The following is a 17,651-nucleotide window of genomic DNA, read 5'->3' as shown; positions in this document are numbered from 1 at the left end:
CCCTTTTTCCATAGATATGTCATTTTGCAATACCTACGACTGTGAGTCTCTGAAAACATTTTATTTTACAAGAAGTATTTAAACACGTTCACTTTTATTATTACCATCTTGATTTTTAACGCTGGATCTTTTGACTTTTCCTAAATCTCTTTTTATACACAGATTTTCAAAAACATTAAAACTGTTATCAAAGCCCTTAAGCTCATTGATGTTAACAAGACGGGTCTGGTCCAACCACATGCGCTGAGGAGGGTTCTGGAGACCTTCTGTTTGAAGATGAAAGATGATGAATACAAAAAGTAAGTAAACGAAGGTATGGTGAGAGATTGCTCAGTAGGACTTTCAGCCAATTTCAAAATGGGACCTGTTGGGTTCACTGGATCCAGGCAGCGTCCTTCCCTCCTGCCTTCTCTGTCTTGACTGTTTTTAAAAGAGGTCCTCAATCTGCATTTCTCCCATGTTCGTGAAGCTCTCCACGAATTCTCCAAAGTGAGAGCTAACGGTTCTGATTCCTCTAGTCCCCGCGGGTGAGAGTCATCTGGCCTGCAGCTTTGAACGCATCTCGACGGTTTAAGTCATCCATCACCAGTGGTCTCTCTTTGCCTGCCTGGGACCTCGCCCACCACCCCATGGGTTTCCAGTTCACAGTTGACTTTTACTCAAAGCCCGGGGTTAAGAGAAGAATGAAAAATTTCAGGATTTATTTGTTGGTTGATGTGCTCCCTATTGGCTCTCCATCCTGACATAATAACAGAAGCTTAATTTTCCTTTGAGGACTTTGTTGCTGAGTTTGGGGTGGGCATTGCAGCAGGGGGCCGTTAGCTGCTTCTTGGCGTTGGAAAGCCGCCACCTGCCCCTGATGCGAGGGCAGTGTGGGGAAGCCTGCACAGACTTTTTTTTGAGCCTCCAATAAACTCCAGATCGTTCAGAAAAGCCAAATGCTTGGATTCTGTGGCTACTTGAGTATTGAATGGAAGCCACTGGAAGGTGGGGGGGGGGCTGTGTTTAACTTAATTTATATAGTGCTCAGCCAAGAGGCACTCCTCGTCTTCCTGCCTTTCCCCACTTTTCTGAATATCCTCTGGGCCATTAACAAAAGTACCAAGCCTGATGATTTCACCCTGAGCCTCAGAGTTTCACATCACACCGCAGTTATAAATCGCCACTGAAATGGGTCTTTGTGGTTGCTTCCATAGTGTTGTAAAGACGATGTTGCCTCTGTTAGTGGAGAATCTGCTCCTGGAGCAAAAACAAGTCTAGAGGGCAGGTGCCAACCTCACAGGCACTGCAGGGTCTGAAAAACAAGGAGACTTTTAAAATATGGATATTTCCCAGTATTTTGAATGTTTTCTTCCTCTTTTTTTTTTTTTTTCTCCTTATAACCCACCTCAGAATATAAAAGACATAATAGATGTTTTAATTTTTACATCTTTCCGACTGGGAAAATGTCCAGAATGAGATCCAAACAAAACAAATTAAATAATTCTGTGCACGCGATTATAGAACAGAAGCAGCGCTCTTCTAAAACGAGCAATCAAAAAGCAAAACAGTGTTTTATTTGACAATAAACCTTGTGTTTGGCACTAGTTTCCAACCTAGTAAATCTATAAAAAAATGTTACTGTCTGTTTCCCCATCTCACAAGTATTGAATAGTAAAGAACTCCACAAATTTTTGAGATATTTTTTTAAGCCTTAAAAATAATACTGTCTGCATGATAAGGCTTGAGGAACTTAAGGCAATAGAATTGCTTTCCTTCAGAATAGAAAAGCAGAAGATCAAAAGTAACCATTTCTTCAATTGCTGTAATGCTTTTCTTATGGAAGCTCAAGAATATACTCTTTCCTTGAGTAGCTGCTTCAGTATTAACTTTGTCTTTTTAGTGTTTGAGCAGGAAACACAATGCAGTTTTGAATCCTTTTTTTTATCTAACAGCTTTCTATTTAATATCAGCCTTCGGCGTGCAGCGAGGTAGGAGTGGCCTGGGCTTTGAAGCCAGGCGCGCTTGGGGTCAGGTCTGTGTCTGCCCTGCCTAGTTGCGGGGCCTCTGGAAGCTCCTGGGCCTCTCTCAGACTCGGCTCTCTCTTAAAGAAATGGGGACTGAGGAGCCCACCTTGCAAGGCTGGCATGAAGATTCTGCGCCTGCAATGTACCTGACATGCAGTAGGTGCTCGTTTCACATCGATGCTATCATAATCGTAAAGATTCCACGAGTGTCCTTTCCTCTTGGAGAAACAGTTCTCTTCAGGCTGCAGAATGCCATGCAGCCTATGGAAGCAAGGAGCAGGGGAGGAGATTATCTCCAAGTTCCATACTTAGCCAGCGTCCCGAGACCTGCCGGGGTTTGTTCTGCCTTTTCCATCTCACACCATCCTACTTTCCTCTCCATTGCCCTGCAGGACAAAGTGTTTGAATCCGGGTAAAATAATTTATGAGCGACCTTGAAAAACAAACAAACAAACGCACTAGAATTCAGCCTGCTGCCTGGGCAGACGAATGAAGCCCAAGGCACTGTTCTGGGTGGTGATGCTGGAGAGGTTTGTGGGTCAATTGGCCTCATTCCCTTTGCATCTGAAGTCAGCTTTCCCATGTGACCGCCCTGCCCTGGGTGTCTGCACATGTGTGAGTTCTCCTGCCCACACTTCCGGTCCCTGGGGAAATGGCCTTGGTTGCTGTGTCTTAAGAATGGTTCTGTCTCCCATGCCTTGATTCTTGTTAAAAAAAAGCCTTTTGAGATGCTGCATCCTTGAGAAGTACTGAGGCTTCATTTTTGAATTTTATCTGTAGGAAATATTACCATGGAATTGCGTCTGTCTGTTCTCAGTGACTGTGTAGCAGGTATTATGAATGCGGTGGGCTGGGCATTAGGAAAGGTCAGGATTCTCTTATGAGCCAATACCAGTTTGAAGGGGTGCTGAATTTTCACCAAAAATAGGAAGGTTGGTGATGAGATTTTTATCGGCATCCTGACATTCTCCTGGAGCTGCAGAGTGGCCGGGACTTTCTGTAGGACGGCAACTCAAAAAGGAACACTTTAGGTGCCGCCTTCTGGATTCTTGTGCTTACAGCTTGTTTTTGCCAGACAGAGTCTTTGGATGAAAGATGGAGCTATTTAGGGAGTTTCAAGATTAACATCTGGCAGCTATCATATCTCAAGATAATTTTTCTTACTAGAACAATAGGCAAGATTCATCAAAGTGGAAAAAAAGGTATGCGTTGAAATGAATACATGACATCACTCTTTGTTAAATTTGGAAACAGAAAAATAACAACTACTTTAAGTGATAATTACTAAATTTTTAGAAAGCAACGTGAAATTAGATAATTATAGAAACCAACACATATGGAGATAATATAACCAAACATTTAAAAACTGTCAATTGTTTATAAATGTAATAATGCAGAGATCATCTAGAAAACCATTTATCAAGTGGCAGGTTTGAATAGTAGAAATTTCATTTTAGAGGAAAAAAGAATCCAAACATTGTATTTATCTTAACTTTAAAAAAAGAGTATCTCAGTGTATTTCAGGGAGAGACCTTGGTTAAGTGTTTTCAAAATTTCTCTTTATGCATAGACAGCCTAGAATGCTCCGAGAAAAGCTGCCCCGCTCCCACCATCGACTGCTGTAACACGATACGCCATCCTGGGCACAGTTTCTCTCTGCGAAATGATATTCTTGGTCAAGAAGGTGGGCTATGTTCTCTCCTCCACCGGCTGTAGATTCCTCTGGTTATAGCAATTTTATGCTGACTCATGGCCCAGATCCATTCCCCCCAATTATTAAAGGAAGTGGGGAACTGCTTTTGCTGTCTGACTGCAGGGGTGCTCCTCACTCACCCCCACCAGAGAAGGGAGAAGACCCTACGGGGTACAGGCAGGGGGCGTTCCCTTAGCGGGTCCTGAGACGTACCTCTGCACGCAGATCTGTACACAGCCATCTAGAGAGAGAGTGAAGTGATCTCCTCCTAAATATTTGCATTTTTAATTAATTAATTAATTAATTTTCAAACTGAAGTATAGTTGATTGTGTTAGTTTCAGGAGTATCTGCCTTTTTAAAATCTTACAGTAACATTTCGTAGGGTTTACTTCTTTATTCCAGCTCTAGCTAGAAACACACATTAAAATTAATGCCAACCCCAGAGTAAAGGATACCTTAGTAAAAAAAACTTGCTTCATTTAGATTCTCTGTATCATAATTTCTGAATACTAATGAACAGTTCTATTTTAGGTTTGCAAAACACTACAACATTGATAAAGATACTGCAGTGGATTATAATGTTGTTTTGAAGAACCTCAGTACAAATAATGACTTGAACCTTAAATATTCTATGAGAAGTCAAGGTAAGTATTTTAAAGTATGATTTCAGTATCCTCTGGCGTGGTAATTCCTCGTCTGTGAATCTGTCCTAAGGAAACACTTTCAAATATGGAAAATGCATTATCCACAAAGACTGTCATGGTATCTTTATTTATAAGAATAACATAAATGCCTAACAACAGGAAAAGGGTTAAGTGAGTCACAGCCTATAGACGTGGTAAGATGTGCATCCACAAGCAATGATTTCCATAAAGTTAATCATAACATGGAAAATGTATGTGGAATATCAGTAAATGATTGGAAAGAAATTCCAAAATATAGATTGTCTTTAAGTGATAAGTGGGTGTTTGATTCTTTCTGCTACTTCTGTATTTTCAAAAATTTTTGTTAATGAACATGTTACTCCTTTAACGATGGGAACAATCTTGATACAAAAGGGCAAATAGTTGAGTAGATGGTATGGTTATACCGGACATGTAAGGCTGGGCTCACGCAGGCATACAACCTTGAGAAGGAAAAACTTTCCTCGTACTGATATTCTTTATCCCAGCCTCTAGAACATAATGCCCAGAGTTGCACAGTTCTGGAGAGAGCAGGGGTCCAGTTCCTCGCGGATGGGTATATGAAAAATGCAATCGGAGAGTCTCCCTTCCAGGCCTTTGGTCATTTGAGGCAAGCAGTTTCTTGCCTCAGGGGTTTACCACGTGTGTACTGGCTCATTCAAGATGGGTTGTCACTGTCTGGTTTCAGTGCAATTCATTGCAGCAAGTATGTACTAATACCTTCTATGATTCCCAGATCTGCCTGACTAGCAAACTTAAAAATTACAAATTCTTAGATTTCAGCTCAGTTTCACTAACCAAGATAGCTTAGAGCAGACCCCAGGACTCTACTTTTCAAAGCCTTCCAAGTTTTGGGAATTACTAGACAATATGACCTTCCAAGGATGCTGTCATCCCTTACATTTTGTTAGTTCATGTGCAAGTCCCTGTACTACTATATCCTTCATTGGGTACAAAGCCAAGTAAAATAATCTAACTTTAAGAAGTATGTGTGTGTGTGTGTATGTGTGTGTGCTTGTATGTATGTGTGCATGTATATATATTTTAATAGGACAGGTAAGACACAAAGCAAGTCACATAAAAAATAACACTAAAACACATCTATTTATTGTGCTCTGTGTAGTTACTTTTTAAACCTTAGTTTTAATTTTATTTCTCTCAACAGTTTTGTGAGGTGGGTATTATTATCCCATTTTTTAAAATGAGAAAACTTGACTCCAGGGTGCTAAATGAATTTAGCTAGGAAATGTCTTGGTGTTCAGCTTTCTGCATCAATTTTCCAGAACACAATATATTTTCAACCTGAAAATTCAATTCTCTCTTCATTTCAAGGATTCGTTTGTTTGTTTGTTTTTTAGTAATATTGTACATCTTTTTTTTTTTTTTTTTGCGGTACGCGGGCCTCTCACTGTTGTGGCCTCTCCCGTTGCGGAGCACAGGCTCCGGACGCGCAGGCTCAGCGACCATGGCTCACGGGCCCAGCCGCTCTGTGGCACGTGGGATCCTCCTGGACCGGGGCACAAACCCGTGTCCCCTGCATCGGCAGGCGGACTCTCAACCACTGCGCCACCAGGGAAGCCCTGTACATCTTTGAATAAAGTTTCTGTTCCACTTTTCAGATTAACTTCGGTGATACAAACTACCCTTTTGTTGAGTTGTTTTTGTCTTCTCTATTGACTAAATTATCTTGAAGTGCTTTATTCTCTTTGTCTTTTTCCTTTGTACTCACAAGGTTCATCTTAGGCCTTTTAGCTATACCTGTAATTTGATTTTCACTTTAGTCTATGCTACTCTTTGCTATGTCCACTTTATTAATTACTTCTATAATGTTGTTTCCTTTGGCCTACTATATTGTTTTCCGCTCTCATTTTATTGTTTTATCATCTTGTTGTTGAGCTCTTGTTTTTTTTGTTTGTTTGTTTGTTTTTTTTTTGCGGTACGCGGGCCTCTCACTGCTGTGGCCTCTCCCGTTGCGCAGCACAGGCTCCGGATGCCCAGGCTCAGCGGCCATGGCTCACGGGCCCAGCCGCTTCACGGCATGTGGGATCTTCCCAGACCGGGGCACGAACCCGTGTCCCCTGCATCGGCAGGCGGACTCTCAACCACTGCGCCACCAGGGAAGCCCCTGAGCTCTTGTTTTAATGAATTCGTGTTCTTATTAAAATGTTCTGTAAAGTAATTTTGTGCCTTGAATTACATTTTCTTCCAAGGTGGGATCTGTGCCTTTTTGTGTTATGCTCCTTTCCTTCCTTCTCTATCCACCAGCCCCTTCCCGCAACTTTTTTCCTGTAGAGTTTGTGTAATTTTAAGGAATTTGGATTGATTGAGCATTTTTATTCCATTATACATCTTTAGCTAATCAGAATCTATCTTCAGATAATATTATACTAATTCACATGAATTATAGACTTCAAACAGCATTTTCTGAATTCTTCTCTCCTGTTCTTTGTTATATTGCTGTCATACATCATACTTTTATATACACTATAAACACAGGCAAGCCATGTGGTGTGGCCAAAAAACAAACAAAGAAAATACAAGATATGTTGCTCAGCTTCTATTATTCTGAGAATACCTATCTGTTCATTTCATTAGTAGTATATTTTCCTTCATATTCTCAAACACTGTTATTTAAAAAATTTAAATTTTAAAATGCTTTAAAATTTTTACCTGCTAATTTCAACATCTAGGTCATTTTAGGATTTGGTCTTTATTGATTACCTTTTTAAAAAAATATGGATCATAGTTTCCTGTGGGATTTTTTTTTTTTTTTTTTTTTTTTTGCCTATGTCTAGTAATTTTGGAATTTATCCTGGATATAGTAAATTTTGCATTGTAGAGACTATGGAGTCTGTTACGTTCCTCTGAAGAATTTAAGTTTTTGTTTTAGTAGCCAGTTTACTTTAGTAGAAGACTAATCTTTGTCTTCCCTGAGGGGTCAACACATGAGATCTTTTTTCTGCTGTTTTAGCCTTAGCTGGGCTTCTTGTTTTCTGCTCTACACATCTATAGTTCCCAGTGTTAGCCAGTGATTTTGGCAGAGTTTATTCACGGGCTTTGGAGATCCTCTGCTATGCCTTTCTTTTTGTGCTTTCCCTCCTTACTTTCTAGCTGCTGTGGTAGTCCTGAATTCTCTTTTTTTGATTCCTAAAACCAGTAAGATCCTGGGTTTATATCTAAACTCTAGCCACTTAGCGTAAGGTTCCAGGTGAAGCCTGCCCTCAGGCAAAAGGCCAAATAACAAGAAACTCCATCTTTCCAAGGGTTGACTCCAGTTTATGTCATTTGCTCTCCAGTGCCTTCAGAGAGTTTTTTGTTTATATTTTGGCTAGAGTTTATAATTGTTATCTGCTGGAGGTTTGCTTCAATATGAGCAAATCCACCATAACTGGAAGCAAAACTTTCTGGCTGCCCATATTAAGTTTCTTCTTGCTTCAGTTTATGCTAGTAAATTTATTTATTTATTTGCTTTGCTAATAAATAAATTTATTTTTACTATTTTTACTAATTTTTATTATTTTTTCTTTTGCTTATTTTATTAAGTACTGTAAGAAGGGAGTCTCCATTCATTTGCAGCAGCCCATTATCTGTGACTTTTCTATACATGGGACAATATTTGTTTTCTGTGAATTTTGCATATTTCTGTTTTTGCTACTTTTGTTCTGAAGACGCCATCAAGACCTTGCTTGTCAAAAGCACCATCTCTTTGGGCACATGGAGAAATGACATTAGGGGCTGAATCCCTTTTGCTGCACCTATGAAATACATACTTGCCCCCTTAAGTTTTGGATTTCCTCTCTACTCCATTTCAAATCAGCTAGAATCCTTCAGAGGAAATTTTGGGGAAATCGGAAGGCGGCAGGAATTATTCAGCTGCACAGAAGAGCGAAAGCTGGTCCAACTGTGATGTGAGCGGAGTCGCTGGACGTGGCTTCATCGAGTTTGTTGGCCAGCCTGCAGTAGCAGCTAGAGCGGTACGGCGGAGGAGGTCCCGCACTGGGGGTGAGCTCCCCCAGGGCGGGCCTCACGCCTCGGCCCCGCCTCCACCCTCCACCCTGGCGTGCTGCTTACGGAGCACCAAGGGGTTTCCCTAGACGTGCTGTGTGTGTCCTCTAAGCCCCCATTAGAGTAGCAGTGCCCAGCGCAGAGTAAGTGCAGGACCAAGGCATCAGAAAGCTGGGGCTGAGACCTGCCTCACCGAGTGATACCTGCGTGGCTCCCTTGTCTCTCAGTGAGGCTCTCGCAGCTTCTATGCTCTGAGAGCCCATGTTTCAAATGCTAGGCCCTCTGAAGCCACGGAATTCCAGACTGCGTTCTAAAGGGCTGGTTTTGTATTCTATCATGTAGCCAGAGGGGGTCCACCGGGGGAGACTTACTTTTTTCTTCTCTTTTCTTTTCTTTTTCTTCTTTTTTTTGAGGTAGGAAATAGAATTCCAGACGACTAAACTGCAGCTGAGTAGTTACAAGTGTGCTTAATTTGAGTGGAGCTTATTTGCAGACATTTTAGGAAATAAATCTGGGAAATCATTTGTGATTCTTTGCAGTTGACTTTGAGAAAGAAAATGGCTATATCTTAGATTTGTTTTATTCTCTTTTATTATAAAAGTAATAAGTGCTCGTTGCAAAAAGGCCAGAAAACACAAAAACACAAAATCACACTTCCCTATAATCCTACCACTGTATTCTTTTGGTTATTATCCTCCCAGGTTTTGTTTCTGGTGCATAGATAGATAGATGGATGGATGGATAGATAAGCAAATACACAAAATAAGTGTTAAAATGAAAATTAAATCATGCTAGTTGTTCTTTCAATCATGAAACAATATCAAGGAAAACTTTTTGCATTCATGATTTAGACAGGCCCTTTGTTTTTAATGTCTATGAACCATAATTTATAAAACCAGTCTTCTATTAATGGGCATTTAAATTGTTCCATTTTTTCCCTTCTTATAAACAGGACAGAACAGATCCTTACACATATGGATCTGTCCTATTATTCCATTAGTGTAAAGTTCTAGAAGGGGATTTGAGAATATTCAAGGACCACGTTTTCTGTATACAAGCCAGCACTGATTTCTTTCTTTGTCATTTGCCTTAATCCCTGCCTATTTGACAAGTAGGGAAAAATTAACTTGTGTTAATTAGACCTTTTAAATTACCAATGAGTTTGAGCAGTTTTTCATACGTTTCTTGGCTTTTTAAAAAACCTTTTTTAATGTGAATTACCTGTTTAAACCTTAGTCTGTTGTGTGATTGGGGATTTATGTTATCCTTTTGATTCTTAAGAGCTACTCATATATTGAGCAAATTAACCTGCATTTCTCACATATATTAACAATAGTTTTTCCCACTCGTTTTTCTTTCATTGTTATTTGTGTATTTTTTTAACAAACAAAAATTAAATATTTATATTGTCAGACCTATCCATTATTTAAATGATTTCTAGCTCTAATGTGTTCTTTGGAAGGAACTTTTCACATAGTGATTATGTATTACATGTATTATGTATATTCATCTTAATTTTCTTCCACTACTTTTATGGTTTTATTAGTCTGTTTAGTATATATTTACTCTATCCAGATTTAGCCTAGATAAGGTAGCAAGTAGATTAATTTTATTTTTTTCTAATGTCCATCCAGTTATTTCAACAGCACTTATTATATAGTTCATGTTTTTGGTTTATTTGAGTCTTAATTTTTACCAGACAGGTGATGATGAAAAGGAAACACTTAATATTCAAATGTACGTTTGACAGTCTTCATAAACTGGAGTTCTTTTGTCTTAATAGAGGTCCCATGGGAGGACCAACGAGTCAAAAGTTCCAAAAGAGATTACCTCCCCAGTCCTGTTTCATCTGAAGATATCTGGAAAAACTGCTCCTTAGATGAAATTGAGAGGACCTTTTGCCAAGAGGTAAGAATGTTCTCCTAGTGCCAGGGTTATCTAAAATGTGAACAGAGAGAGTAGATGGCTGTGGAAGACCATTAGGTCTAGATGTTATTTCTAAACTGCTTTGAACCACCTCTGCTTCCTCAAGCCCTGGGACCTCCTCCAGCTTCTCGTAACAACAATGCATGGATGATGGTAAAGATGATGAGACATTAAGTACTTCCTTGGTGCTACTCACACACTAAATGTAATAAGAAAAATTTAAGACTTATATAACGACATGATACAACTTTATTGAGTAAAATAAAGGAAAATCTGAAAAATGAAGAGGGCTTTTCTAGCTCTTGGACTGGAAGATTTAGTATTAACACCTTCTCGCCCTACATCTGGGTGGATATATATATATATATATATATATATATATATATGTTTTTTTTTTCTTTTGAAAAGTTACAATAGAGGGCTTATCCTATCACATATAAAATATTTTTAAAGGTATAATAATTAAAACATTATGACAGTGGTGCAGCAGTGAACATTCAAATTGATTTAAAACAGTAGTTGGGTAGTGGGCCAGTCTTGATATGTGAATTTAGCATATGATGTGAGGCATTCCAATAAAGTATGGTGGGGACGAGGGAGGAGAAGATTCAGTAATTATTACTGGGATAATTCGCTAGCCAGCCATGTGGGGAAGAAAGCTTGGAACCTTCCACTCTCCACACCAAAATAAATTCGGTATGCCCCCACTATTTAAATTTAAAAATAAATAATCTAGGTGAAAATTTTTAATCTTGAAATTTAGACTTTTAAGCATGAAGTAAAGCCCCAAAGCCATAAAGAAAAAGACTGATAAATTTGACTATATTAAAATGAAAAAGTATTTGTACAGCAAAACTTTGTACAAACAAATGATAAACTTGGCAAATCATGTGCCACGTAAATGACAGATAAATAATAACTGTTCCTAACATACGTAGAACTTTTATAAATTATTAATATAAAACTTTCAGTAGAAAATCATCAATGCAGAAAAAATTAACAGAAGCCAATATTGATAAGGGCGTTAGGGGGGGAACGCATGAATATTCTGTTGGTAAATCGGTAAAACTGGTTTTCTCTTGTTGTTGTTAATGAATTATTGTTTTTATGAAAACATGACCATTCCAAAAAATGTAAGCAATTCTGAAAAGTATAAAGAAGAAAGTAATAAATTATTCAAAATCCACCACCCAGAAATAATCAAAGGCAACATTTGGTGAACATAATTCTAGGCCTGTCTTTATTCTATGTATAGAAGGATTGCTGCATCGGCAGGTGGGTGGGTGGATACATAGATAGAAATAATTTTATAGGAAGAGAATCATGCTCCTTTTTACAAATAAATCATATTTAATTTAAATTTCTTTTAATTTACCAGAAGTAAAAAAATAAATCATCATCATCACCCTCATAATTAACCCTTTTATGGGGCTGCCTCTGTGCCAGACAGTGTTGTAAGCGCCCCTCAGGTGTTCAGTCCTCACGGCAACTCCAGGAGTTAAGCACCATTATCATCCCGGGTTCAAGATGAGGAACCTGAAGCACGAGGAGGCTTAATGACCTGCCCCAGGTTACCCCGCCAGAAAGTCCTGGGGCCCAGTCTGAACCCCGGGTGCTCCACATGATATAATGTCCTCAAGTGAAGCCAAAGATATTTCTGAACTTTGGATAAATATTTCTTTACCACAAGAGATACCAGGTCCCAAAAAGAGTTTTGAGACAAAAAAAGAGATTAAGAAAGCCGTGAAGAGTTGGAGAAGTGATGGTGTTTTGAAGGATGTCTCAGTTACAGTCAGCGCAGGCTGGCTATGAAACTCCTTGTGATTGGCACTTCCTGTGTTTCTTCCCAGCCCCTCCCACCTCACAATTTTTGCTGTTTATATTTTGTTCTCAGTCAGAGTTTATAATATTTACATTTTGTTCTCCTACTGTAATTCCCCCAGTTGTTTTGCCTGCGTTTTATATTTACATGGATTTAATGCATGTCGCTCTACTCCAGTGCTACCATAGCTTATCCCTTTCAGAGTTCTTTATTTTGATTTATTCTTTGGTTGGCTGGATTTCATTGTCAAGTAATTCCCTCAAGAAAGGCTCATGGGTGCTTTATTCCTTTTGTTTTTTCATACTATCTCTCCCTTTTTTTTTATTAGAACAACAACGTAGCTGGGTATAATTCTTCCATCATTCTTTCTTTTCCTCAAAATGTTGTTTTTCTACATTGCCTTCTGGCATTGGGTGTTCTTGAGAAGAATCCTGAGGTCGACTGATTTTTTCCCCCTTGTAGATAATTTTTTATTCTACCAGGATGCCTAAACTATTTTTTCTTAATCCTTGAAATTAAAAAGCAAAACGAAGACTGTCTTGGCATGGAGCATTTTGCCAAAGTTTCCTGGAACACAGTATATTCTTTTGACGTACAGATTTAGTTCACTTCAGGAAAATTTTCCCTGTGTCACATCACTAAAACCTTCTCCCTGCATCCTTCTCTCCCTCCCTTCTGTCTTCCTTCCATCTTTCCTTCCTTCAGTGGTATCCTCAGTTATCCTTATATTGGATCATCTTTGTCTATCCTTGATGGTAATTATCTTCTCTCAAAATGCCATACTTTTTTTTTTTTTTTTTTTTTTGCGGTACGCGGGCCTCTCACTGTTGTGGCCTCTCCCATTGCGGAGCACAGGCTCCGGACGTGCAGGCTCAGCAGCCATGGCTCACGGGCCTAGCCGCTCCGCGGCATGTGGGATCTTCCCGTACCGGGGCACGAACGCGTGTCCCCTGCATCAGCAGGCGGACTCTCAGCCACTGCGCCACCAGGGAAACCCAAAATGCCATAATACTTTTGTCCTTTTCCTCCGCCTTATTGGGAATCTTTCAAGCCATTGTTTTTTTTTCTTTTTTTTTTTTTGACCACACCTTACGGCTTACAGGATCTTAATTCCCCGACCAGAGATGGAACCCAGGGCCCTGGCAGTGAGAGTGCTGAGTCCTAACCACGGGACTGCCAGGGAATTCCCAAGCCATTCCTTTACTATTAATTTTAATTTCAGCCTTGTCTTTTATTCTTGCTGTTTCTAATTTGTTATTAGTTCCTGTAATGATGTTGTTTTTTTTTTTTCTATTTTCTTAGCTTTGAAATATCCTTCTACTCTCTTTCATGGTTTGTTTTTTTTTTCTTTCTTTCATTGTTTTATCATCTTGTCTTCAAGCTTTTCTTTTAATGAATTTATATTCTTATTTAGTTCCTTTTTATAGTATGAAAGCTTTGCTGGTGAGATATATATATATATATATTTTTTTTTTTTTTTTTGTATCCTGTTCTCCTACAGATTGGGTTCTTTGTCTTTTGCTTGATGTTCGTTTGTTTCTTTCTTTTTCTGTAGTGTGTTTGCATAGTTGTAAAACCATTTATTTTCATCCTGCTTGTGCTTAGGTTGAGATCCACTCATATTATGGAGGTAGCTGTATTTTCATTTTCACTGCTGTACAGTTCTCCATTAGCTATATATATGCACAGATAATGCGCTGCCCAGGGATGGGCATTGGATTGCTCCCTGTTTTGTGCTCATCCGAACGATGCCACCATAAGTGGTTGGCTCCGTATCTTCTGGTGCATGCCTGCTAAGGTGTCTCTGAATTACACCCAGCATTCCTTGCTAGGTTGTAGGGAGCATGCTCCTCAGCTTTCATTGGCAGTATCCAGTTATTTTTCAGAATACCAATTCACACTCCCATTGGGAGCATATGAGAATTCCTGTTGTCCAATGTACCCACCAGCTCTTGATATCATTAGAGTTGTCCATTTTTACCAGTCTGATGCGGATTAAATGGCATTTCAGCTATAATTTAAATTTTGTTTCTCTTTTTACTGATGTGTCAGATAGCTCCTTACATTTTACAACCTTTCTTTAGAACATTTTTGGTAAAAATGTATCCATTTTTAACAAATATTTATTGAGTGCCTACCACATGCCGAATTGTGCTTCATTTTAGATAATTATTAGCGAACAAAACAGGGCACAATCTTGGCTCTCATGGAGACTGCATGACCTTACATCAGGGAGAGAGATGTTAAACAAATACACGTCCATAACTACCATTTTCCTAGAGTGGTATGACAGAAAAGGACGGGGTATTATAGGAGAGAATAACAAGGGGAGCCTCACTTAGATTGGGGGTCAGGGGAACATTTATAAGACGCAAGTGTTTAAACATGGGAAATGGGTGTGCCTTTCGCTCGTCCGTCCCTAACATGACGGCTGCCCTGTGTCATCTCCAAAGTGTGATGCAGATACACACTAGTTCTTGTGGGAAAAGTTTCATGACATGTCGTTAAATGAAAAAAGCATTTGTCAAAACTGAAAGTGTAGTATGGTCCCATTTTTGTAATATTATAATATATGTTTATGTGATCATGTTGGAGTTTTTGGAACACCATATAAAAACCTGTGGGTAGTGAGACTTCCGGTATCTTTATGTCCTTTTTTATACTTTGCAGAATTGCTTGCATGTTTTTGTTTGTTTCATTATAAACAGTAATGATGAAAATTCCTAAAAAGTTTTACGTGTCGCAAAGACATTACTTCTGGGGACTTCCCTGGCGGCCCAGTGGTAAAGACTTCACCTTCCAATGCAGAGGGTGCAGGTTCAATCAGATCCCTCGATCCCTGGTCAGGGAGCTAAGATCCCACATGCCTCCGGGGCCAAAAAAACCAAAACATGAAACAGAAGCAGTATTGTAACAAATTCAATAAAGTCTTAAAAAAAAAAAACCCAGAAAAACAAAGACATTACTTTTGTTTCATTCCTGCTTTTCTTCTAAGAGCTCTGGATTATGTCAAAACACTCTCCTGAAAAAAACCTGATTGGAGACTAAACGCCATTAAGATATTAAAAGCAGGTTTCATTAATCCAATAAATATACTGAGACCAGACTCCATGTCTGGCTTTGGCTTCCCTGCACTAGAGGCTTCCCCCAGGCAGCCCACCTCCCCGAGAGAGAGATGGGCACATTTAGCCACATTTTGGGTTAATCTTATGCAACTTTCTAAGAAGCTGAGGCCCTGTAAGTCTCTAGATTCTTTTCAAGATTTCCCCTTAGATTTCCGATATTCCTGTGCACCTTCAGGAAGCCTTAGTGAATGTGCTCCTTATTTCTGTAGTGGGGAGAGACACCTGTCCATATATTTTCATGCTCCAGCGGCTTTTTAAACGTCCCCTTTTACACCAAGTTGGTGTTTCTTTTGTTTATCTTCGTATCCCAGTTAGCAGGAAAAAAGTGAATTCGGACAACGTGGAGAGGGTTGGAAATATTGAAGAATATTGTTATTACTCAGTAATAAACAGCAGGAAAACCTTTGGAAATAAAACCAATCTTCATAGCATTTTTATGAGTCATACAAAAATCAGTGGTTAACCTACTTTACTGCATTTTAGAAGTCCCATAAGCAAAGCTGATTCACCCTGGTTCTTTGTAATTCCCCCCCGCCAAAAAAAAGGATAATTAAAGAAATGTCCAATGTGTACGATGTTTATGAAATCCTAATGATTTCCCTTACAGTCAAAGCTACTTCTTTTTTTAATAAAATGTCACCAGCTTTTTGTTTGATTGACCTGACTTAATCAGGAGCAGCCTAGCATGGGCTCACAGTAGGGATGGGTTGAAAGTATATTAAGAAAGATGTATCAAACTGGCAGATCCACCAAGTATTTTTAGCTCTGAAATTTGAGTTAGAGCTATTGTATGTGCTGTTTTTCCCTGAGAAACTTGTCTGCCTTGTCAGTTGAGTAGCTGTGACTGGGGATACTGTTTTGTAGTGAGCTCATCAATTAAACATTTGAAGTTCAGTACATGCCATAGTAACCTTTTTGATCAGTTTTGGAAAGGAAAATGTGAAGAGGTTTTGGTGAAAATAAAGTGGTTGAGCAGCTCTGTGCCGCTGATTTCTGTGAATGCTGTACTCTAATTTTAATTCACCGCAGCTTTCAAAGCCCTATGAAAAGGTTGAAAAGGCCCTGAGTGCAGGGGACCCATCCAAACGTGGATACGTATCTTTGAATTACCTAAAGGTTGTCCTTGACACCTTTGTATACCGATTACCAAGAAGAATTTTCATCCAGTTAATGAAAAGGTAAGAGTCCCGTTGTTTCCTTGACATTTTTTTTCCCCAAACGTCAACTGTGAGGATCGGGAACAGCTTTATTTATTTTTTATGAATGTTTTAGACTTTTTTACTATTGAAAATTTCAAACACATGCAGAAGTAAAGAGAATAATGAATCCACGAATGCTCCCACTACCCGTCTGCAACTTCCCACTCACTCATGGTCAATCATTTCATTGCTATCCCTGCCCATTTTTCCTCAACCTCAGATTTTTTTTTTTTCCTACGGTACGCGGGCCCCTCACTGTTGTGGCCTCTCCCGTTGCAGAGCACAGGCTCCAGACGCACCGGCTCAGCGGCCATGGCTCACGGGCCCAGCCGCTCCGCGGCATGTGCGATCTTCCCGGACCGGGGCACGAAGCCGTGTCCCCTGCATTGGCAGGCGGACTCTCAACCACTGCGCCACCAGGGAAGCCCAACCTCAGATACTTTTGAAGCAAATACCAGACATCATATTTCATCGAAAAGATCTATGTCTCTCGATAAGAACTCTTTTTAGAAACATGGTGAAAATACTGTTTCACACCTAATAGAATTATCAATAATATTAATAAATATCCAGTCAGAGTTCAAATTTAACTGATTGTCTCACATTTTCTTTTATAACTTACTTGAGTCGAGACCCAAATCAAATCTGTACATTGCAGTTATTTGGTTTGCCACAATTCTTCTTTAATCTGCAGGGTCTCTCTCCATTTGTTCATTTCCCCCCTTAAGATGCATTTGTAGAAAAAGTCTGGATTGTTTGTTATGTAGAGTTTCTTACAATCTGAATCTGACTGATTGCAACCCACGGTGACATGTAACGTGCTCTCCTGTCTCCCTCCCCGCCAGCCCCTGCCCCTGAATTGATGCATGCACAGATCCAGGTTCAATTTGGGGGGCAAGAACACTTCATAGGTGGTAGCAAGCATGTATGGACTGCCTGTCTTTCTTCTTGTGATGTTAGCAGCCCTTGTTGATCACCCTATATCCATCAGTTCACTAGGGATTGTAAGGTGGTGACGCTCTGTGTCTACTGTTGCTCCTTTATTAGTTGGAGTACTTCTGTAATGCAAACTTCCCCTTTCCAACCATTTGGTAACAATGAGACACAGTTAGTGTAGAAAAGGTAGGATCTCTTTGGTTCTTTCCCTTCACTTACTATTTTTCAAAATAATGAATTGGTTTCCTAGCATCC

The 17,651-nt window shown here is 39.5% G+C and overlaps 1 protein-coding gene across 1 annotated transcript in view; it reads left to right on the top strand.

The window, feature by feature from the left end:
* Window positions 1-17,651, top strand: part of EFCAB6 (EF-hand calcium binding domain 6) — a 177,931-nt gene that overhangs the window by 21,191 nt on the left and 139,089 nt on the right. The window contains 4 exon segments of the mRNA XM_033404957.2: window positions 163-299; window positions 4,232-4,344; window positions 10,172-10,296; window positions 16,291-16,439. Of these exon segments, the coding sequence (XP_033260848.2) occupies window positions 163-299; window positions 4,232-4,344; window positions 10,172-10,296; window positions 16,291-16,439 (524 nt within the window).

The sequence above is a fragment of the Orcinus orca genome, chromosome 11, assembly GCF_937001465.1.
Source record: "Orcinus orca chromosome 11, mOrcOrc1.1, whole genome shotgun sequence".
NCBI lineage: Eukaryota > Metazoa > Chordata > Mammalia > Artiodactyla > Delphinidae > Orcinus > Orcinus orca.
This window is presented reverse-complemented; position numbering and strand designations above follow the sequence as displayed.